A 24,832-nucleotide genomic window follows, 5' to 3' on the forward strand; every position below is an offset into this window, starting at 1 on the left:
AATATGGGAGAGTCTCCTGCTGCCCATAGGAGCACTGATAACAGAGGCCCTCTCAGCAGGTTTCGGGAGTAAGACTGCAGCTTCTGGTAAGACCTTCCAGTCCTCTGACATGATGACATGATGATGGGATATTCTGGTGCAGGGCCTGTGCTGGCTCTCAAGAGTTCTGCTCCATTTCCATTTAATGTTTCTCCCTTCCTCCTCCTCCTTCTTCTCTCTCTCTCTCTCTCTCATACACACACACACACACACACACACACACACACACACACACACACACACACTTCATACCTGAGTTAACACAGGCACAAATTAACACATACATACACTAATGAACTAGCCTCCCGCATCAATGTACATGATCTGCGGACACTCCTCTCAGACACAGGATGATGATAATAATAATAATAATAAACATTCAGACAACCCAAGGAACTATATTTCTCATTTCTCTCTCATTTTCCCACTAAAAAGGGTCTTTAAAATGCATTAAATCAAGTAAAATTTTACTCAGAGATTCATATGACTGGAGCAGATTGACAAGAAAAAACAATCACAAAATAAATATTTTTTGTTTTGTTGTTTTTTAGAAAAGAACATTTCCATATACACTGTCTCTAACTTGACAAAACTGCTTCCTTGGACAGACAAGTGCTGTGGGAAGAGGGCGCCGGATGAGCTGGGAGGGGCTCTTGGAACAAGTCAAAACTCGGAAACTGGGGAGGCCAAGGAGGTGTGAGGGGTCTGGCGGGGAGGGGGAAGTGAGGAGTGAGCAAAGAGGCTGTGGCCTGCCCTTCCTGTTGGCTCCTCCGCCATAGCACTGTGCACACTTTCTAAGGAAGTGGCACCGGAAGCCACCAGCCCATGGCCTCCAGGGTGCAGGGAGGCAGTGTACAAAAAGTAAGAACCGATGCAGGGAGTCACACGACGACAACATTTTAAGAAATCTGGTTAAAAAGAATACAAAAGTGACTCCACAGAGGGGAGGTCTCCCGCCCCTCCCACGTGTGTCCCCTCTTGCTATCCTGGATGACAAGAATCACTTCGAAGAATTTTCCCTCCTTTCTTTCCTGGTGTAGCTGGTTCTTTATCTCTTCCTTGCCTCTTCTTCAAATGCATTCATTTTTGAGAGCACCAACTTGACAGATCTGAGGCTGCTGAGCTGTGGCCTCCCTGTGAGTGGGGGCGAGGGGGGGATTGTATGCACTTGTGCATGTGTGCAGTGGCTGTTTCATTGTCTCTCGCCTGCTTCAGTCCAAGCCTTGAGCTCCCATCTCCCAGGTGCTGAAAGTCTCAGAGAAGCATCCTGTTGGCACTGAGGTGAGGGCTCCGATTATCTTTGCACCCTGAATGTGTGGATCAACTTTCTGACCAGTGCTGGGGTAGTTCCCCCATTAGCTACAGAGTTTTCCTGTCTCATACTCCACAGGATTTGGCAGCTTGGAATTGAAAGCTCTCAGGGAGGATTGGATCCTGCCCACCTCATTGTTGGCCAGCTTGAGCCTGTGCCGGAGCAAGCAGGAGAAAAGGTCAAGCCGGACTTTGCCAGGTGGAGAGAGTTGGTTCACCCGGTCTCTGAGTTCAATGAGTTGTAAGAGTGCAGAGTCCTGGGAACCTTGAGTATATGGGTAGTCCAACTGTAGAATTAAGTCTCGGATAGCATCCGGATCAAAGGGCAGGCTGTAGCCAAAGACCTGCAAGGTGTTGATTTTCATGTAGCCCAAATTCTTGGAGGGATCAGTCATCTCCAGGGGCTCATAGTAGATTGTCTCATTGGAGCTGTCATCTAGGGATTTGATTCGGCTCCTTAGGTAAACATGGACTGTCTCAAAAAAAGTCTTCCATCTGTTCCCCAAAGTGATAGTCCAGTTTTGGCACTGGGCAGCTGCATCCACGTTAGTCCTTTCCCAGTCAGGAAAGTTGCCCTCATTTACAGGCATGAACCAGCTCTCAGAGTGGCTGCCCCCGAAGGGGTTGACGTAGATGGCCATGACAGGCTCCAGGGTGCTGTTCTTAGTGAGGCAGATCTGCAAGGACAAGGCCAACATCACGTGCACCAGTCCAGGCTTGTACTTGTTGCTCTTCAGAGTGAGCAGCATCCGCTTCCTCCAGGAAGGGTCAAACCAGCTGCCCAGACGCATGTCATTGCTGATAAAGATAGAGTGCACCTCAATGCGGCTGTCTCGCTTCTGCAGCAGGTACTTCAGCTCCAAGTCCTGCAGGTCTGTCTCCAACCCTAGAAAATTCTCCAGAGACTCAGCTACCTCTGGCCGGCACAGTCCCTGGGCCAGCACATAGCCAGGGTTACAGCTCCCACAGCGAGTACTATTGTCTGAAGCACAGTGGGCACATGCAGACCCTTCACCCAAGGCACATGGGATGGGGCCCTGGCAGGAAGATTGGTCATAGGGACAGGTGCAGCTGTGGCTCTGTTCTAGGAAGGTCCCAGAAAGGGTGCTTTCTCCACAGTAGAGAAGGGATTGGATTCGGTTCCACCAGAAAGACAGGGATCTTGAAGAGATCAAACAAAGGAGTGAGAGTCAAAGGAAGCTGTAGGCCACTGTCCTCCCTAAGAGTATCAGGGAACTGACTAGCAGATGGGAGCTGGGGGAGGCAATAAAAAGATCAAAGCCACAAGTTGGCTGAGAGGTGAAAACCCTGGTGCTCCACTTTGGACCAACTGAGTTAAACCTGGAACTCTATCTAGTGGACCAACCAGAGAGATATGACATCAGGCTTGTTCTGGAAACAGCCAGGCTAAATTTCTTTCAAGTCATTCCTCTTTTCAAAACTGGAGGCTTTTCAATGTCTTGAATCAAATCTATCTTTTTAGCCTTCCCTATAGCATAGCTCTTTAAACAGTTCGTATTCTTGCCAACTTCATGCCCACCTAAGGGTCTTTCCTTATTTCCTGCTTTATCCGTCTTAGAGGAAGACATGGAATTTTTGGGGGCTTACTTAAACTTTGGATTTCAACTCTTAGCTACCTCATTAAAATCGGCTGTTTCCAGTGTCTCCTTCAAAGGACAACTCCAGTAACTGTCTCATCACTATGTTCTGGTTTAATCCATGGCAACTGTATGTGTATGAACTTACTATGGCTTTATGGAGCCCTTATTGATAGCTGGTTTCCCTGGGAGGGCAGTGGGAACAGGGATCCTGTGCTGTCCACTAACACATTCTTAGGGAGTGAGCTTGTTTCTCGTTCATGATGGCATTTAATAATTAGTTGCTAAAATAAAATGCACCATCTTACTAACCCTGCTGGTCTGTCTTCTCCACTCCTGCTTCCTGCCCTCCCTGAGTTAGTGACATGGCTGGGCTGCTGTGAGGGTAGCTACACTTCTCAGGGTATTTGTCTCACCTACACAGTCCAGGCTTTCCTTTCTTTTCCTGCACAAGCTGTCCAAGACTTCCTTTTCTTAGGAGGTTTTTCTCTCTAGCCTCGGCCTCTTAGGAACTATCCTTTCTTATGTTTTTGTTCTTTTTTTTTAAATGTATGTCCTTTTGATTGGTGTTCTGCCCCCATTAATTTCAGTGGCTAATACAATCAGGATTTAAAATTTTGTATGTCTTTACATGTTTGCTAAATCTCTCCTTGTCAATGGTATCCTCTATAGCTAAACAGCAGGGCACGGAATATAGATCTAATACAATTTTAATGGCTGCATGTATGAATGAGTGAATAAATAAGTGGATTCCTATCACAGTACACTCCCACCCCATTAAGAGAGTCTAGGCCTCAGCTTTCTTCCCTCCCGTGACTCAGACAAGGGATGAGAGTCACTTGTTGGAAACAATCTAGTGTGTTTATTTCCCATCATTGGCAATTTGTAGATGAACTTGAACTCAACCTTCTTCCTCACTAGAAGACTTAGAAAACTGGAAAAGGGCAAGTGAGAAATCTGGTGTTACTAGAATAGTATTTGAATATACTCTAATTTGCATAAAAGTAACACAAGGTTCCCTTAACTTCTTCATACACAATTGATGATTGAAAGGGACAAGTAAAGAGGCCAAGGTCACAGAAACAGAGTGACTGAACGTGTCAGCACTTTCTATTCTTCCATGTCGGCCATAGTGTCTTTGGCCTCAGCAGCTATGACCAGGAAGTGCTGGGCTCTGGATCCGAACCCTGGATGCTCACCTCTCCTTGGGTAGGCGGAAACGAGGCTGCCGATGGCAGCGTTTGCAGAGATTGAAGAGGCGGCGGACAATCCGGTGCATCTTCTTTAACAGGACTTTCAAGCTGCCCCCCAGCTGCTGGTAGCGGTGCTGGACGTTAGTGTCCATGATCCAGTACTGGGAGATGGCTGTGGAGTTCAGGAATCGGTCACTGGGTAGCCTCTTCAGCAGGGCCTGGAATTCTTCTGTGGGCAAAAATACAGGATCTGAGCAGAAGCTATGTAGAGTCCTGGGAATACAGATCGATGGTTCCTTAGACCCTAGGGCCCCTCACAGTCACTGCATAAGAAAGAGACTTCCCATCCGTTGTACTAGTTTTTTAAATTACATATGGCTTTATTGGAAATTTACATATCATAAAATGTAGCTGCAGGGTTCTTTTTTTTAGAATTCATTCATTTTTAGATTTTTACTTGTGTGTGTGTGTGTGTGTGTGTGTGTGTGTGTGTGTGTGTGTGTGTGTGTGTGTGTGTGTGTGTGTGCTGTGTGTAGGTGCCCATAGAGACCAGAAAAAGGGGCAGATCTCCTAGAGCTATAATTAGAGGTGGTTGTGAATGACCCAACATGGTTGCAAGGAGCCAAATTTAGGTTCTCTGGAAGAGCAAAACATGCTCTTAACCACTGGGCCAGCTCTCCAGCCCCTGCTTCTGAGGTTTTGTTGTTGTTGTTCTTATTCCACTAAATCTTCGATTTTTCAAAACTGATCTGTCTGTCATTCCTCAAATGCCTGGAAGTTCCGCTTTGACTAACAGCCGTGGGATGTGCCTTTTCCTTTTTCCTCTCCAGGTGACTTACTCCTAGAGCAATCTTTTTTTCTCTAGTAACATATCCTGAGTACTGTTTCCCACATCTACTCCGCCCAGTTCATCTCCTCCCTGCCCCCTCCTATCCTGATCCACTCCCTTTCTGTCTCTCTTTGACCAAATTTCTTCCACAATACTCAGAGCACTCACCAGTGAAAGAGGTATACAAGCTCAGTGACGGGCAAATGTGGGCACAGAGAAGGTAGTGTAGCCAGCTCAGAAATCTTAGAAACATTTAGTCCCTGAGCCTCACCTCTCCCTCCACAGCCTACTCTCTGATTCTCTAAGATACTCTTGCTCTCCTGGGCTCCTGGTCACATAGGCGTTCTACCCTGTATCTAATATAGAAGCAACATCATGAGTACTTCCAAGCTCCAAGTATGAGTTCTTTTGAATGTCCTGGGTATGGTATGCTTTCTGAACTCATGCCCAAGTCCCTCTTCTCTGCTTTGCCTTGGGACCTGCCACCACCTAATCACCAGAGGTCTGTGACATTCTCATTTATTCACTTGTAGTATCTCATAGTGGTAAAAAACTAAAGTTGTATTATAAAACATATCCTACTACTGCTAACCCAAAGCATGGGGTTGGGATCTGGAACTTGATTCTTTTAATAGCTCCTTGCACCAACCTGTTGCTATCACACTCTTTTAAAGATGAGGATATCATAGCATTGAGGAACTGCATGGTTTAAACCAAGGAGGGAAAGTTGGTCAGTATAGGGCAAGAAGCAAAACTAACCCCTCAGACTCCAGGACCTAAGATGGCATTGATAATTAGCTATGTCAACAACAAACAACAGTTGGTTTGGTTTCCACTGGGTAACAAATAGACCATTCTATATATATTTCATCTATTCAGCAAATATTTATCATGTGCAAGCATTATGCTAGACACCATGAAACCAGAAGCCAGCAGGACAATGATATGTATGTTCTCAATGATTTTTATCTCAGCTAATTAAGTCCTTAACACATATATCTAAAGTTAGGCACTATGGTTATTTGCATGAAGAAAAAAAACACTACTTAAGACTCTTGGTGACGATACAATTATTCTTTCCTTAGACGTTCAAAAAAAGTAAGTTGGGATCCAAGTCAGATTTGTTCTCATGTTCTGGCCCCTCACAGCCTCTACTCTTCAGTGGGGGGGACGGGACACTTGGGATAGTTGTCTTGCTTACCTGACTCTTCAAACTGCCTGTTGTGAGTGGTCCAGGAGTCTTGGATCTGCAGCAAGCTGTCCTCCATGGCCTGGATGTCAGCATCAGGACAGTTGCATTCTGGGAAAGTGGGACTGCACCTGCACCAGCAGTCATTCTCCCTGCAGACAAGCTCACCCTCAGAGCTGCATGTGATGTAGCTAAGTGCTGCAGCCACGAAACGCTCCCGCAGGTGTTCGGGGAGCAGCACCTGCAGGCCTGGGGAAAGGATGAATCAAAGAATCACTGAGCAGAACCAGTGGGACTCAGTTTCTCACACCCAAGGCTACAGGAATCCAAACAGGGTTTTGCTGACTGGGCCTGAGAATGGTCACCTCAGGGTCTGATCCTGCTGAGCTGGTTGGGAGAGAGAGCTTTTCTAGCCCCCCTGACAGATGGGGGAGGATCTGAATATGCAGAGGAGGAGCATCAAAGCCCAAGGCTTAGCCAGACTCCTCACATCAGCCAAATTGAGGGAGCGTGCATATCATAAGAACAGGCTTATTGACTACACATCAGCATTTCTAGGAGAGAAACAGGAAGGTGTTTCAGATAAAATTAGAGCTTAAGGCCCTCCCGGGGGAGATAGCAAGACTTGCTCTCCTCCACTAGCCATCCTCCTTATAGTTTCACCAAAGTTGGCAGTAGGCATGCTCGGACATTTACTAAATGCTATCCTTCCTGGGCCTCCCATGCCAGCCTGGATAGCTGAAAATGTTCTGGTTATGAGTTAGGGATAGGCACTATAGGTTTACAGTGGCCAGGTACTAAATCAAGTACTTTCTAGATATAGTTGGTAGTGACTCTTCAGGGTAATCTCCATCCCAGAAGTGGTAGTGCTGTTTTATTTTGTTCCCTAAAACAAGCTGGGTTCACATTCCTCATGTTGTTGATGATGGATTCTGATCCTCCTATCTCTGCTCCACCAAGTGCTGGGATTATCAGTGTGTGTCACCACGCCTAATTTCATATTGAGATTTTTTTTTTAATGAGAAAATAAAAGCCAAAGGCTACAGAGACCCCCTCAAGTCACAGCCCTGGTGTCAATCACCACCCTTATTTTACCAGGTGATACTGCATACTTGGGAATGGTTGCCTATCTCAGTATAGTTTAACTCTTGGTTTTTTGGTCGTTATTGATTTTATTTTTGTTGTTTTGTTTTGTTTTTGTTTTTTTGAGACAGGGTTTTTCTGTGTAGTCCTGGCTGTCTTAGAACTTGCTTTGTAGTCCAGGCTGGCAGAAATCCACCTGCCGTTGCCTCTTGAGTGCTGGGATTAGAGGCACATGCCACCACTGCCCAGCTAATTTAATTCTTAGGAAAATATGAATGTAGGATGGTACACTGGGCCTCACGATGCATCAGACCATCAGGCCTGGATAGGCACTGGCTTTAAGCCACAGGTAAGACGGCTGTTGGAAACTTACAAAGGATGGAGAAGAGATAGGGAGTATGGATGGATTGAGTGTGGTTCAGATCTTCAGGAGCTCTTCCAGTAGTGATATTGTTAGACCTTCTGCCAGGAGAGTGAGGCATTGGACCCCCAAATGTGAGGATCCTCTTTTCTCAAATGTAGGCTTTTCATTTCCACATCCATGATTTTGTCCTTGGCAGAAAAATCAAAGAGCTCACAATGTGCGTCCCAGGCTCAGCCGACCTCACACTACACCTTAGATTTGTCAGCAGCTACGATATTTTCTGTTCTCACTTGAGGTCTACCTCCGACTCTTACTGGCTCCTAAATTTCCCTTTCTTGACTCTGTGTCCACCATGGCACTTGAAAGTCCCTCCTCAAAACACACACCCTATCCACATACCTCCTTTCAACACTTATTCTCTTCAAGTAGTCTCCTTCCCTCTCCCATTGCCTCCCTCCTCTTCACCAGAACATTTCCCATTGCTATAAAGTAAGTGCCCTGAGCAATGTCTGCGTGAGTGATGGGCTATAAAATTAAATGGCATAAACTATTCCAAATGAACCACCAGACATTTTGAACTTCACTCACTGCTAATTTCCAGACACAAATCCAGCTTGTATAGGGACATAGGAGAAGAGAGATATTAATTGTATTGAGTATCTATTAGTAGGTTTTTTACTTCTCTTACTGTATATTTGTTAATTCCTAAAGCAATATTGGTTGCCTCTGGCTCAGATTGCTTGAAATTTGTAATCGTAGATCCTGGGTGAGGGCTATTGATTTTTCTGATGCTGGGATAGTAATATCTTAAACAGAGGCCAAGTCAGTTAGCTCTTAGAAAAAATGAACTTTTTTACTGAATCAGTTTGCATAGCTCTTCCCTTAAAACATTTGAGGTACAGATGGGATTAATTATTTCTACTTGTCCCCCATTCTTTGGGACTACAACAGTGGCTTTTTTCTTTTTCTTTCTCTGCTTTGTCCATTGTCTCCAGTCCAAATGTTCCTCATCATTCCTCTTGTATGCTGCTCCTGGCTTTGAATTTCTCATGGAAAACCAGACTGGGAATTGGAAAGCAAGAGTTCCTCTTCTGTTGTGGTTGCAGATCAGTAGACCCAAAGTTTGAGCTAGAGTGAGCTCTATTAGTGAGCCCACAATTACTATGCGAAGGCCACTCATTTCTTAGTGTGCCTTTGATAACCAAAGCAATCACTGGCTGAGTCCTGGGTTTACAAGGCTGTGTGTCTGATCCCTACAGGATAATAACACAGGTTTGGAAAAGAAACACAATGGAAGTATTTAGGTGTCAAGTGTCATGGGTGTGGGGCAAATCCTCAGAAGTCCCCCCCCCAAAAAAAAACCTGATGGAAATTTGCTACACGCAGGTCCTAAGATTTGTGAAGATTCTTGTCTTAAGGACTTAGCTGAGGCAGGTAAGCATAAACTTAATAACCTGGGACTGTACTTGTTAGGAGCTGTGTACACACTTCTATTCAAAATACAATTGGCAGCCTAGGTCTTTTACCTGCGTGTGCTTTACACACACACCCTACTCCAAGAAATGCACCTGGAAAGTGTTAGCACCATAGAACCCTCACCTGCAAAGAGCTGCGTGCGTGCACACCCTGCTCTGAACAATGGAGCACATTCTCTTCCTCTTGACAACCATCAAAGTTGCATTCTATTCAATTGTGGTCCACTATGTCTGGGTATGAAGTGGCGGGAACAATGTGGCCTAGACTAGGCTTGAGCATAGGTTCAATAAGGTAAAACTGGGTCCCCAAGTGAACTTTTAGGGAGAATCCATTACTTACCATCCTATGCCTATGCATAATTGGCACACATCTGGTTAAAATGACATGCATTATGGGAAGGAACATTCACAGTAGAAAAAAAATGGTTAAGGAACTGGATCTATATATCAAAGTATAGAACCATCCAAACTATGCCCCTAGTAACCAGCTCCTCCTCCTCCTCTTGAACACCATAAAAGGAAGGCCACACAATAATCTGGGTCCTTGAGCACCTTCACTTAGGTAGCCTGCTGCCAGTTCTGGTAATTTCTGATCTATACTGTTGATTTGCTTTGGATAAAGTTACTTTGCTCATTTTGTAAAACATGAGTCCTTATTTCAGTACCATAAACAAGAGACCAAGAGCCTGGACACACCTTTCCCAGACCCTGACCCGTGATAACATATTCAAATGAAAGAATCAAATCTTTCCTTTCTCTTTAGGGATTTAGGTTTTCCACCAGTATGAAACCTTGCAGCTCCTTACCCAGTAACTGAACTTTGTTCTCTGGACTCTGAACCAGGACAGAGCTGACCGAGTCCAGATTGTCATAGTTGCTGCAGCCCAGTGGCCCAGTCCTGGTCTCTGTGACCTAGAGAAAAAGAGATAAGCTATAGACTCAGAAAACAAGAGGAAGGTTTCTCTTTGCCTTTTTCTTCTAACCATCCACTTGGAGACTCTCTGTCCTTTCTCTGAGCAAAGAACTGCATTTGTCTACACTGGGAATGCAAAGTGACTTAGTTTGCATGTTCTGGGTCAGTGAACATCATTTCTATGTGGTTGGTGGCAGAAGTTGCATGTGACTGAGAGAGCCTTCCAGAGGGGAGCAAACAAAATGTGTAACCAGGAAGTTGAATATGGAGTGAGACCTTCAAGTTGGCAGACACCAACTTGAAGGAGGCAAAGGGCCAGAGATGGTCCCTGTTAGCATGTGAGTGAGCCAGCTGCATCCACTTGATGGGGTGCTCACAGGTTTTGGAGATCCTAACTATGAAAAGCACTAGAGAAATATGAGGAGTTAGGAGTATTATTATTAGTATTAAACATTTCAGTCCACCTCAGTGCCGAGATGTCCTTAGAGAAAATCAGCTATGGGATTACTGCATATTTTAGTTAGTATATTAAATATACATAAACTCTTACAGCCATGTAATATTCCAAACACCATATTTTAAAATATTATAAAGTTGGCCCATCAGTTTTCTCTGATGTTTAAAGTATAAGATGAAAAATGGGAGACTTGAAATTCACTGAAATAATTATGTAGTAAGAATGATGGGGACCTGAGGCCCTTTCTTCTCAGGAGCTCCAAAGTCCTTGCCAACAATCCATCAACCAATCAAGGAGTATTTATTGAGCAGCCCCTGTTCAATTCCACACAATTCATCAAACATTGATAGAGTGCCTTTCTGGAGTTCTTCCGGGGTTCTACTGGCACTGCTGACCTTCTCTTGTAGCTCCAGGCACCTGTGCTTTGCAGCAGTCACATGGGCTGCAGTTCCACATGCTTTCCTGTGAGTATTTGATCCTCACCTGGTTCCCATGCTAGAGTCTCTACAGAGGTAAGCTCCTATTTATTTTGCTTGCCATGATGTCAATAGCGGCTAGCGCAGAGTCTGGAACATCGTAAGTAAGCAGTGAACCTGAGAATGTATGAGTAATGTGTTCTAGTCTTTTCAGGGAGATAGGCACAATGATATATGAGCTATATAATGAGTCATTCAAGGAGGCAGGTAGATTACAGATGACTGATAGACATGTGAATTGTGACCAAAGAATATGTCACAGGAAACACATCCCTAGGCAGACGGAAAACAAAAAGAACAGGGGAAATACCACTGACGATTGGGTTCTTTAAAGATAAGTAGGAAGTAGACAGTAGAGGAGTTATGGGAAATATATTTTAAGAAGAAAATCTCAAAAAGAAAGACATTGGGATCTACAGCACATGCTCCAAAGTACATAGGTACAAGCCCGGCCCCTTAAGGAACCCCAAATGCAGGGGACATCACAGAGGGACTCCTGTTTACCTAGGCTTAGAAAATGAATCAAGAATAAAGTTGTCAAGTGGGAGATGGAATGATACCACAAACCCTGGGCAAGGAGTCAGGACTGATCCTGGGAGCTTAAAACAGCCCTGAAAAGTGAGTAAGGATTCAAGGGATTCAATCACTTTCTAGACAATATTCTGAAGAGATCAGTTCACCTAAAATGCTAGTGATTTGCCCTCCTCAGAAGGCTAATACTGGGTGTGTGTGTGGGGGGAATCTAATGATTGGAAATTAGTATTGCTATCCATTAGGTCTCCCAAGTCTCACTCAGTACCTGTGGCTCCTCCCAGCACTCCTCACCCCGCCCTCTACCCTAAACTTCTCCTTCTATGTAATTCAGCCATTGTGGCTATGCACCCTCTTGGTCCATGCATTCTCTTGGCCTCTCGTTCTCCTGGGATGCTCAGGGCCTCTTGGTCCTCAGCTTCCCCCACCCCCTTTCTCTCTTTCCCTTGCTCTCTCCTCCCCATGACCTGGTTCAGTCTGCTGGTCTGGTTCAATCTGGGCTCTTTCAGATGCCATTAGCTGTTTTTTTTTTTTTTTTTTTTTTTCCCTCATATCTACAATAAACCTTCTCCTCAAACACCCAAGAGCTGTCATGTCCTCAATTTTTCATTCATTATCTTTCTATAAGAGATTAAGAAAACAAGGTCGCCGGGCGGTGGTGGCACAGGCCTTTAATCCCAGCACTCGGGAGGCAGATCCAGGCGGATCTCTGTGAGTTCGAGGCCAGCCTGGACTACCAAGTGAGTTCCAGGAAAGGCGCAAAGCTACACAGAGAAACCCTGTCTCGAAAAACCAAAAAAAAAAAAAAGAAAAGAAAACAAGGTCTAGGTAAGTTAAATGACCAACTCCTTATCATATATATTGCATCCCAGGGGGCCAGGATGAATTCAATATAGTCTTGCATTGCTTTATTCAGTTAGTATCAACTCACAGATGAATGTGACAGTTCCTGCCTGTATGGCACTTGTAGACTGGTAGAAATATGTTTCTAGAATTCCAGTGTTCTTATGGATCTTCTTGGGCTGGCCTCTCTTCCCATGTGGACACTATGTACTGAATACTTCCGACTGAGCAAGTGGTTGGCTAGTGATCAGACTAGACTGGGAAGACAGAGCCAGGCTTACGTCAAGGCCAAGTCTCCTCTTTGTGTAATACTCCCCATAAGAAGAGCCATGGCCGAGAATTAGCACAATGTAGTGGAACCTGTGAGAATGGGCCGGGCTGAATGGCAGGTACAAGGCGGTATGCTACAGTATTGAGAAACTAGCTTGTTCTTACCTCAAGCTGGCCACCCAAATACTGCTAAGCGTTACTCTGGATTTTTCATCTACCCACTCCTGAGGTGATGACTCACCAACTAGCTTCAGGCAGAGAATGAGATAACAAGTCGTGTGCAGGGAAGGGCAGGTCAGGAAATAGCCACAATCGAGGCGTTCCCGTTCTTTCTCTGACCCCCAAGCCTTTTTCCACCTAGCACTCGTCCATCAACTTCCCACCATCATCCCAACATCTCCATAGTGAGGCTGGCTGTAATCTTGTCATTTTTTTTTTTTCTCTTTCTGCTTGTCCCAATGTCAGTTCCACGAGAAGACCATCAGTCAGGAAGGTCGCTGGGAAGAAGAGCTCCCCTTTGTTGATTGCGATGCAGGATGAGAATGAAGAGGAAATACCTTGGTATCGTACCCATGTCCTGATAGAGGGGAGAGTGGCAAGCCAGATCGTCATGAGGAAGGATTGCTCAGACTTCATTAGATACCAAAGTCATAATTACTTTTATTTCTACCTGTTCTGACACCGTCTCTCTCCTCCCTGGATAGATAATGAGATAGGAAGAAGAAAGGTGCCTGTGAGGGGTCTTACGTAGATACTGTCAGACACTGACTTGGGTAAACAGTACAGGCTGATATGTAGCCCTGCTCCTACCCATGTGGTGAAAGCCCCTGTCTCTGAAGGGCAAGTCAACACAGTCTTGAAGCTTTCTCTGTAAAGGGGCAGGCGGCTCTGGGAGATTATTAAAAGGGCCCATAGAGGTAACAGAAAGTGCAGTTCACTCAGGCACACACATTTCAAAAAGTGCCTCAGATAAGCTCTCAGAAGGGGAACATAATTGTGTGCTAATTGGTCTGTTGACAGAGACCATCCTGCCTTCAGAAAGCCCTGATGTATCTCAGGTTCATTAGCGCAGCCAATTTTCCATAATACCAGACTGTGCAAACCGTCATCCAGTGAGCCTACCCTACTCCCCCTGCTCTCACTTCCAGATTGCTACTGCCCTACCTGGGGGGATACCTACAATGCTAACAGCAGAGGAAAATGGGCTTCTAATGGTGAGCAATAGGGCTGAGCATGAAGAGCACAGTGAAGATGTGTGTGCTTAAAAAGGCTTCAAAGTGAATTGCAGGCCACAGGCTGCTGCAGCTTTACCAAGTGTGTTTTAAGGATGGGCTGTGAGAAACTCCCTTTTGCCTAGGGTCTGGCTGTCTTCTGACTGGCTCTGTTCAGTTAGCTCACGGCTTTTCAGTTCCTCCTTACCAAGTCTTTCCATGTCCTTCTAGAAAGAGGTGAATTAGTACTATGAAAATGGCCCTATCTCTTCCTCGTGGTGCTGATTCCTTCTAGGAAATTACAGGTAGATATATAGGCATATAAGCTTTCATACTTTGCATGGTTTTCCTGTAGATTGTATTATCTGGTGTCACCCCAACACAATAGCAGAGTAGACAGGGGTGGCAATCATTATCTTTATCAACATGTGGGATCTGAGTGCAGTAACCAATTGGTAGAGATGCCAGACTTATTATCCAGAAGGCTTCCAGAGAATTCATGAGGTGCATATGTCCTTTGGTTGCCACAAAGAAAGAGGTCCGGAGGAGCTAGGGGGAAGAGTGGCTGTGGTTAGGGCATAATGGGTTGAAGGACCTGGAAATATTTCCATGTTTTAAAAACAGGGATAGTCATATTAGCTGAAAGTCCTGGGTCCAGGTGAGTTAAGTGGTTGGTAGCTCAGATTATGGAGGAGACAAATGGAGTTCAATGACGCCTCAAGGTCATAGACACAGCAAGCTTCGGGGCTGAAACTGATTCCCAAGTATCCTAGCTCCACTTGGTTTGCTTCCCTCTAAACTGTGTAGCCCCATTTCACCTCCCAAGCATTTTATTGAACATCCTGCCACATGCCAGATGCTGTAAAGGGACTTGGAGCTATGTGCGTGCGGTGGAGTCCCTTCTGCTTTAAGGCCTACTGTCGCAGTGGGTGTGAGGAGGAGGGAAACAGGCATGCAAACAGCCCGAACAGAAACGTGACAAATCCTATCTCGAAAGCGTGTGCTGATCAGGGCAAGCCTTACAACACAGAGTAACGTTTACTGGTTCCCAAAGGAACAGACCAGAGGGAGCAGGGCACCCGTTTCTCTACATTAATGCAAAGAAGTTACTAAGGAAGAGTAAAACGGAACCACAGGTTTCCTTAGAGAAACAACACAGGCGGATGTGCTAGAGGACTTTTCTTTCATGAAGGAAGAGCAGGTGAGCAGAGCCCTCACCCTCACCCCATTCATCCCCACCCAGTGGTATAGTAATGAATGAGATGGAGCCCAGCAAGGCTACTGCTAAGGCATGCTCAGTAGAAAGAGGCAGATGGCAAGCGCTACTGCACAGAGGATTGTTAGCTCTAAGGATGTGCTGCAGGGTGCACCCTGGCTATTGGACTATCCTATATGGGTCTATGAGTGCTAATCATTTAGAGAGAAGAGGTGGAATCTGTTGACAGCAATACTGATCAAACTTAGCGGGTGAGCGGAGCCGTGAGAAGGGATTCCAACACAGCCCTTTGATCCTTAGTCTAGCAGAATGTCCTTGAAATCCATACACCTCACTAACAACTGGGAAGGGCAGAGATGGGAGAAAATATGAAACCATCCCTTTTTTATGCATGGTTTTCTTGAGTTGTATCCTATGGGGAGAACCCATTGTACTCCCAGAAAAAACCCCAGGGCCATTGGTGCAGAGGGGACAGGATATTCATTTTGCAGTCAATGTGTCCTTGGAAGAGTTCCAAAAGAAGGCTTCCAGGGATAGTTGTCCCTCCTCTGAGGAGACAGGCAGTGGCTGGAGCCCTGGGACCCTCCATAGGCATTATAAGAGATGTGGCTTTGAATACTTACTGTCTTTCACTCCTCCATCAACCCACTGCAGCAACTCTAGGGACACTGCTGGGCATATGAGCTGAAAGTCAACTCTAAACCAGTTATGTTTTCTGAAGATAACAGAGTTATGTGAAGACCCAAACTATAAAAGGATTTGATTGTTGATAATTATAAAATTCAGCTAATTAATACCTAAGGATTAAGCCCATTCTTCTAGACATCAGGAACTAGGATTTGACCGTGAATGGGGCTGTGGTCCTTGCACTGATGGCAGATAAAACAAAGATAACCTTCAGTCAGGGCCAGTGGCAGCTCTGCAGCAAAGAGACGCTATTTTAAGTCAAATAACAGGATTCAGAAAAGTCTGATAAACAGAGAAAAGAACTCTCAAACAAAAGAAGTTGGATTATAAAGAAGGCTAAGATTTTTTTTTTTAAAGTGGAAACAAGTATCCAAACAAGAATCCAAAGGAGTATGCTGAGAGTATGACCAACCTTTCTCAAGCCACAGACGTCTGGAATAAATTTAGTACCTGACCTTACAGAACTCTTAACAAACCATCTTTATACTCAAATGCCTTAAATAGACTGCTGGTTCTTTCAACTAAATGTATGCATAGGTATTTGTATGTGTGTTAGGCAGATTTATCTAACACGTGCAAAATGGTTCAGAGACAGACAGATAGACTTCATTCATTTGTTTGTTCCTTCCTTCCCTCATTATTTGACATTTGTTTACTCACTACCCACAATGTGACAAGCTTTGTACTCTTCTAGGAAATGAAGGCTGAGTGAGACACAGTTTCTCCTATAAGGATCTCTTAGTTTTCTGTGTAAATAATTATGTTAGGAGCACCTATAGCTCAAATAACAAGCTCAGTAATGGAGGAATGTGCCTGGAACATTGAGAAGGAGCATTTAACTATGCTAGGAGTCAGGAAAAGCTTCACAGGAGTCACTTTTCTGAACTGAGCAAAGAAGGGAAGGAAGAGCCACTTGGGTCAATAGCCAGGCATTGGGAATACAATAGAAAGCAAGTCCTGGGAAGTGAGATGAGAGGATTGAGTGTTCTAATAACATCTGGTATTTGGGTATGCCTAGCTTACATGATGTGACTGGAGGGTAAAAGTGGATGGATGGGCAAAGAGAAAACTGTTTGAGATGAAACTAGAAAGATAGCAGGGGCAGATGGTCGATGATTTTGTTTTGTTAAGAACAATCAGCCTTTTCAAGCTCCAACCGTGTTAGGCTCCGGGCAATCTGTACATTTTCTTGTTAAATATCACAGAATTTCCTCAAGGTTGAAAACTCTTCTAGTTATTTAATAATTTCAGAGAGGGGGGAAATGAAGTTTAAAGAAGTTTGGTAACTTGTTCAATACCCAATCCACACACAGTGGTAGGACTCGGGTTCTTGGAGTGGAGCCTTCTTTCTTTCTGTTGCATACCACGGGCACCCTGCTCGGGTCCACAGGCTTGCTCTGTGTACAGTCTAGAGCCTTGAAATTAGGAGATACCAGAGTGGGTGCTCATGCTCACAGTACCAATGTAGAATAAATCAGGGAGAAGAGCTGAGAGAGGAGGATACAAAAGCATTATGAAAGAAAATCAGGTATGCGTTGACAAGGATTTGGATTAGGGGAACAGAATGGGGATAAGGGGGATACAGGGGCAGGGAATAATGACAGTGATGGATCAGTGAATCTAAGTTAGGGGGTAGGGGAATGGACTACTAGAAGGTAATGAGATCTTTGAATTGCCTTTCATTTCCTAGTAAGAATTTTGTGCTTCCTCTCCAAGTTTGACACAGCTCATAGGAAACTGAAGGATGACGGGAAATTCTTCAAAGTTCTAATATCTCGGTAAAACTCTCTCCAGGCTACTTAAAGTCCCTTTCTATCACTTTGAGTTGCATTAGATACCAGCTTCATAAGTGAACCTTTTCATTCTGCTAATGGAAACCCATCCTCTTCTCCCAAATGCTCCCTTCAAACACTGTACCCCTGTAATCTGCTGCTTTTTCTTCAGTTAATTTCCACCATGCTCCCTGTATGTTAAGACTAGTCCTCAGCACCATCTCTATAACCACAAGCTCTTCTTAGGAGCCCACTTCACCTGTTTTGATTTAACTACAGCTTCACTTCCCCAGGGATGTCGTTTCCTCTGCTGCCTTCTCTAGCGGTGGCTGTTTCTTTCTCACATCTCATACACTTGAGCACGGAAATGAGGCAGATCCCTTACTGCAATTCTTCCTTATTGTCCAGCTGTCTCTGGCTCCTGGAAGCCAGAATCATCCAACAATATGCCCCACTATGCCTGCTTGATATTTATTTTCTTGTTACACTTCTTGGCTCACTGAGGATTTATAGTAGTGGACTTCTTATTGTTACCACCTGTACCATTCCTACTGACTTCATCCATACACATCATCATTTAACCTTTTCTCCTCTTAGATATTTGGCTGCCTTACCTTGCCTCCTCATAGTTTAATCTCAGCTTAGTCACCACACCCATGCTATGTCCTAGACTTTATTGCAAGCTGCATTTCCTCTATTACTGCAATAAAAAACATCATATCATACTTCCTTCAGTCTCTTTCCTATAACACATCAGGTCTCAACCTGGGCTTCGAACAACCCTTTCAATGGGGGTTGCGTATCAGATATCCCGCATATCAGATATTTACAATACAATTCATAACCATAACAAAACTACAGTTATGAAGTAGCAAGAAAAATGGTTAGGGGATCACCACGATATGAGGGATTGTGTTGAATGTTCACAGCATTAGGAAGGCTGAGAACTGCTTATCTGACTTAGACTTTCAAACTTCGGATTTGACCTACTTTTTATAATCCTTAACTTCTTTCTTTGAATGATTGAATTAGAATACTGAATCTACAGTGTATTCCTTGGTAGATAATCTTAACTCCTTTGCCTTTTTCCTTTGCCTTGTCCACACATGCACCTTGATTAAATCCAACTTTCCATCTAGTGCATGCCTGCTGGTATGTGGAACCATGGATAGAGCTGATAAAATGCACCCAACTAGAGTGGCTCATCTCATGCTGTGCTTGTGATGACTATCATGTGGGCCTCTAGTGCTGCCCTGAAGTCTACTAGGTGTTTCCACTCAAATGACACTCCTTCCTTCCCCCTGTCACACATTTTTCCACAACAGTTTCTTCTTCCTGTCAGCCAAGGCCTTTGCTTCTTGTTTAGCTGAGGATACAGAACCCAATCAGATAAAAACAAAACAAAACAAAACAAAAAACAAAAACGCTTCTTCTGACTACCACATTCCACCATTCTTCAATAGGTGTCCTTACACATTCTGCATTGCCCCCTGACACAAAGAAAGGAGTGATTCTGTGTAAGGTCCATTTTTTCATTCCCACATGAAATGACAACATTTTCATTTTAGGATCATGCCCCAGAGATGATCTCCTCTCTCTACTGCTTCATCACTCTAGTGCTTTCTACCAAATTATTTTTTCCTATGTACCAGTAAACTATAATAGCTTTCATTATGAAAAACAAAACAAAACAAAACACTTTCTGGATCCCACCTCACTCTCCAAAAAGTACCTATTCTTCTGATTTCCTTTACAACAGAAACATGGTTCCTAGTCACAACCAGTGCTAACTGCCCATGTGAACACGTGTCTGTGCCAGATCAGGACTCCTTTCCTCAAGCCTTGGTGTTTACGTCCAATATCCTATTAGATTCTTTTCCTTGGATGCCTGTCCTTTCTAACAGGAAGTCAACCCAACATGTCCATATCCCAAACCAAACTCTTCCATTGTTCTCCCTGGCTCTGTACTCCCAATGTTATTCTTTTCAGTAAGAGGAAACACTATTCATTTGATTGCTCACATCAAATATCTTGCATCTAATTTTTCTTTCTTTCTTCTAGTCCATTACCTCATCCTGTAGGTTCTACCTCCCTACCATCAAACTGCATGTGCCACCATCTTCATCTGAGACACCATAATGTCCCACTGTGCCCACCACACTGCCCTTGGGCACTACACTGGTCTCTAACACCACCCTTTCCTGTCTCCATAATCAATAATGTGCTAGTGATCTGGCCCCTCAACTTCCATAGCTTTGTTTCTCATTTTACTACTTTGCTGACTCCATACCAGCTACACTTCCTTCCTTGGTACTTGGGCCCATACTGAGCACAGTTCCCCCTTTAAGGCATTTGTGCTTGCTCTCTAGAATACTTTTGCTCAAGATACACAAACCACCCAACTCAAGAAGGCTCCTCCTTAAGTGACATTCCTTCAGCCCCATCACACTCTGTCCTCTTACTTGGTTTCATATCTCATATCATTCACCATCATCTCACATTATCTTTGCATTTATTTGCAGGTACACTATTTGAACACAAACTTCATGACTGTAGAGATTTTATGTTGTGTTCTTGGCATCTACAATAGTATCTGGTATGTGCTGAGTACTCAAGAAATACTGAGTTAACTGATGAGTAAACAAAATTCCCCAGATGATACAAAAGTAGAGCATAACCTGGATGTCTATAGACCACTTTAATTTTATACTTAGAATTTTAAAACCCCAGAATTCCCAAAAGTGTCATTAGTTGTCCATTAATCATAGGACCCTTAGTAGAAATGTTCTACAGGTTAATTAGAGCAGGGAGGTTGGAGAGTGTAGCTATTAAAGTCACAGTAACTATGGATCCCTTAAAACATGCATGAGATCATGAGATTCTGTCATGTTCCTGCTAGAACTCTTCCCTTGCCTGCTGTTAACCTTCCTTTCTGTGGCCAGGCTAACCAGCTCCAGCCTACTTCAGAACCTTATCTTGTATCATGTCTTCAGAGTGTATCTACCTCTCTTCCCTCACAGGACTCTTCTCTGGCTTCAATGGGCACTAAGCTACTTCCTGACTTGGGGCATTAGCACTTAGCATTGTTTTTCTTTTTTAACTGAAATGGCCTTCCATAGTTCTACACAATCAGGCTTGTCATCACTCAGGTCTTAGCCTCACAGGATAAACCTTAAAGTGCCCTTCTTGACCAATCTAGGTAATACTAGATGCTCCCTCCCCACTCCTACCCTAGAAAACGTATACCTTGTCTTTAAATGGCTATCTGGAATCATCTTCTTTGACTGAGTAGTTCAACCCCACTAGAATGCAGTCACACATATCTTTGACAACAGCAGATCCGTCTGCTGCCTAGACGTTCCTTCAGAGGATGGGTGGTGTAACCATTTGTAAGGACAAACTGAGATGACACCAGAAAGCAACTGTTTCCCTTTGCTCAGTGTGGCCTGGCTGACCTGGAGCTAACTGAGGCTTTGGCTTCCCCTGTACCTTAATAGCCCCTGTGGCTATCTGGATATGGTGCAGTCGGCGCAGTGTGCTTTCTCTGTCAATGAAGTAGGAAGCCGCCAGCTGGTGCAGGGTTTCCAGGGACACAGCGGAGCTGTTCCCACTGCCCCCAACTACAGGGGTACCTCCTGATGTTTCTGCCTTTCTGCTCAGTTTCCTCTTGTCCACAAAAATGGTCAGGGACTCTTCTCCTATAACAAAAACATGAACTCATTAGTGAGGTTGTCAGCTCCAAAATGCCCGGCCATTATGAACCTGTTGCCCTCCAGCAGGGCACACGGAGCTAAAAGAGAACACTGCCCCCGCTGTGGGCCTCTCCCCATCATTTCCACTTCGAGAGCTCTCTCCTCAGACTGTGCACAGGGTCACCAGCCTCCCTGCCTGGGAGGCCCTCCTTTCTCTAGCTCTTAAAGCTTCCCAAAGCTACCCCTCAGCAGCGTCTCCATTTAACATCCTCTATTGATCTCCAACGCAGGCAATCTGCCTCCAAGGGGGAGACACAATTCTCCCCTCTCAAGTTGTTTATGAGAAGCACATGGCTATTATTGCTTCCAGGGAAAGGGCAAAAGCTTTGAGGTTCTGCCTTTCCCCTCACCATCAAACACTCACCACCTACCACATGCCGGCAGCCGGCCCCAACCCTGGGGGAGCTGCGTTTTGTCCCCTGCACACTTAACTAAATGTTATGATAAACCCTGCTTTCTTCTTCCCGTAGCTGGGAGAACTCTGTATCTTCAGGTCTTGTGATTCTGTCCAGAATCTCCGGCTCCATTATGCACAGCCCGGTCCCCACCCCGATCCTACCAGAGGGAGGTCCACCAAGTTGTTGGAATTGTGGTTTGGCTGGTCACCAATCTTCACAGTGAGGAAGTGTGTGTGTGTGTGTGGGGGGGGGGGGGGGTCAGTGACTCAATGAACATCTATCTATTTCTGTGCCTGTAGATCTGACATTTGCAGCCACAGTCAGGATTAAGAAGTAGAGAAGTCCCTGGGTTAAATGGCTAGTCAAAACAAAAGTAGGAGCGCCCCCTGCTGGTATATACTTATAGAAACCGGTGTGTCTCCCCCCCCCCCACAACCTCCTTACCCCGCACCCCCCTCCTGTCATGCTGCCACTTTCAAGAGAATAGAAATATTCTAGGGTGGTTTCGGGTGCAGAGAGAATACACTGTTCTCTGATGCACTAAGAAGAAAATATTTCTTGGGCAATAATAAGCCAAAAAGGAAAAAAAAAAAAAAGATGCAGGGAGAATGGTATTCAACAGATCATAAAAGTTATTTTCAGCAATGAAACAACCAGTTGGCTGGGGCTGAGAAGGCTGCTTACCTCCGAGAGTGGCAGAAAGTAAGAAATGAGTGCCGTACTTTTTGATGAGGTTTTCAGTAACCTGTTGCAGGTTGGGTCTCCTTCCGAGGAGGCGGATGTTACGGACAAACTCTGGGGCGAGAGGCAGGGGCAAACTGAAGAAGTCTTTCCTTTCTAGGGCCAAGTTGTTCACTTTCCATCGGGCAAACTCCCTGCAGGGAAAGCCACTGTGTTTCAGAACGAGAAATGTGAAGCCTGAAATAGATAAGGTCATTCCTCTGCTTGAGGCCTCCTCTCCTCAAGTCCCCTTCTCACAGGGCGGAGATTTCCAGTCTGAAAAGCTGACCTCCACCAGAGCCTCTCCCACCCAGCTTTCCCATTGGACAGTGGTAGCTCAGTGTCTTCCCAAGGCAATCGCCATGCCTCACAGAGAAGCAGAAAAAGCACATGCTGGGCACTGGGCAGTGATTTGCAGAGTGCTGATCCAGTCACAGCTATCACACATCCGGTGAGTTACATCATCCATCTCAGCTTCAGTAGCTCATTGCTAAAAACCGGAAGGCCGGCCTAGAAAGAACATTGTTTTAACGTTTGGGGCTCAGATCCCTTTATACTCTTGGAGATAATTACATTCCCCTCCTTGTTTATGCGGTTCATATCGATTGATACCACATCAGAAATTAAAACGGAGAAGATTAAAGTTATCTATCCAATATTGCGTTTGAAATTAACAGTAATAAATGTATTACATATAGCCAAATCAAAGCATTTTATGACAACAACTATATATATGTACTGAAACAAAACAAATTTGACAAGAAGATCACATTGTTTTGTGACTTTGTAAATCTTTCATATCTGCTTAACAGGATATTTCAATCTCATATTTATTTCTGCATTCAGTGTGTCATCATAATTGTGGACTCTTATGCTTGGGTCCACACTAAAGAAATGGTCATTTCTTAAAAGTTAATTATATAGCATGATATTTGAAGCCATATCAATAAACTTTGTACTCTACTGCATTGAAATCCAAAGTTTTTTTTTTATCATGTTTTGAACAGATCTTTTTATCCCGCATAATTGTGCAACAGTATGCATTGGCCATCCTGGACATACCTGATTCCACTGAGAAACGCCACTCTTTTAACGTCCTGGTACGTCATTGTATAGTACTAAAATATCAGACTAGTAAATACCACCACCAACTGCATCAGAAATACCTTTAGATATCAAGACGCTGACTAGCTCATAATAATGCATATAACTTTCATATGAAAACTGAAATTTTATTTTTGGTAATAAATAACATGTTTTCCTAGTTTTTATTTTTGCTAATAAATACCATCAGTTTAAAAGCTAGCTTGCTTTTTTTTTTTTTTTTGAGAAAATGTCTGCCAAACACTTAAGTCTAAATAACTATAGGTTGTCTGCTGTTCTTGCTTTCAAGAAAAATAGGGTTCTAGGAAAAGAGTTGCTTACTCAGCTTGTAGCACAACCACATATGTATTTTCCCCTGCGATCACCATAGTTCTTTAGGAGACTCAGTCATGCTCTGTGTATGCTTCCCATTTCATCACATGGAACCATGTATCCAAGGTCAATATTTAAGGCTATTAATAAATTGTAATGTTTTAGGACAGTCTTAAGTGAGCCTGGCATATTCTCTCTCTCCCTCTTTCTGTTTGTGTTTAGTTCATTTGTAGTATGAACAACACATGATTACCAGATTTGATTTGGGATGAGTATTTTCATTCTAATTAACTTATCAGTTTTCTTTGCCTCCCCCCTCCCCACATAAACACTTTCAGTGCAAATGTCACATGGGTCCTGGAAGGAACCAGGAAGACTGTATTTTAAGCTGCCTGTTTCAAAAGATGTCGGGTTTCTTTACAGACACATCCAGGATTTCATTCTTCATGATTTGCTCCTCACTGACACATTTGGATCTCAAAGGAGAAAGATTTCCAGGTGGAATCTTTGTCTTGAGCTGAAATTTAAATAACTGTAGGAAATAAGCTTTTCACCCTCACCTCCACCCTGTATTACACTGGTAAAAACCAGTTTTCCTGTCTTGGGAAACAGTAAGATGTAAAGTCTTCAAAGATCCCTCACCTATCCCAATCCTGCTCATTGTGAAAGTGCATAACCTTGGTCTAACCTTCCCTTCAAAACCAAGGCATTCCAATGATGGAGCTGTAGAAACAAAATGAGTAAAAATAAATAAATGAAAACCTATGCCTAATCTAAGCCTACAGGAGTCTCCCCACTGCATCTAACTCAAAGGGCACAGATATAAAGGAGGAGCATATGTCAAACATCACTAGCCAAACAAAGGAAAATGGTGACTAGTAATTCACGGTTTCAACTTAGTCTTTCAAATTTTTCATCGTGTGGCTTTATTTATCGAACTAGGCAAGTTAATAATAATATATCATCAGTTATTTCTTTTGTGCAGGAAATGCTAAACTTTAATTAAAGTACAGGGTATTTGTCAAAAGCATTTGCTATCCCAAATCCCACTGCAGGGTAAAGAACAGTTGCCTGATCTCATTTGTAGAT

At 44.1% G+C, this 24,832-nt stretch overlaps 1 protein-coding gene across 3 annotated transcripts in view; it reads right to left on the minus strand.

Moving 5' to 3' along the window:
- Positions 1-485: 485 nt before the first annotated feature.
- Positions 486-24,832, minus strand: part of Brinp2 (BMP/retinoic acid inducible neural specific 2) — a 103,021-nt gene continuing 78,674 nt past the window's right edge. For 2 of the 3 annotated variants that reach the window (XM_052737323.1, XM_052737322.1), the window contains exons 3-8: positions 22,292-22,482; positions 20,947-21,155; positions 9,888-9,993; positions 6,172-6,408; positions 4,148-4,370; positions 486-2,511 (exon numbers count right to left, since the gene is read on the minus strand). In XM_052737323.1, coding sequence (XP_052593283.1) covers positions 1,395-2,511; positions 4,148-4,370; positions 6,172-6,408; positions 9,888-9,993; positions 20,947-21,155; positions 22,292-22,482 — 2,083 coding nt within the window. In that variant the 3' untranslated portion in view covers positions 486-1,394. Of the gene's footprint in view, positions 2,512-4,147; positions 4,371-6,171; positions 6,409-7,615; positions 9,805-9,887; positions 9,994-20,946; positions 21,156-22,291; positions 22,483-24,832 lie in introns of those variants that run through there. The other variant, XM_052737325.1, reaches the window with a different exon arrangement.

This window comes from Peromyscus californicus, unplaced genomic scaffold (genome assembly GCF_007827085.1).
Source record: "Peromyscus californicus insignis strain IS unplaced genomic scaffold, ASM782708v3 Scaffold_14__1_contigs__length_90479793_seg_2, whole genome shotgun sequence".
Taxonomy (NCBI): domain Eukaryota; kingdom Metazoa; phylum Chordata; class Mammalia; order Rodentia; family Cricetidae; genus Peromyscus; species Peromyscus californicus.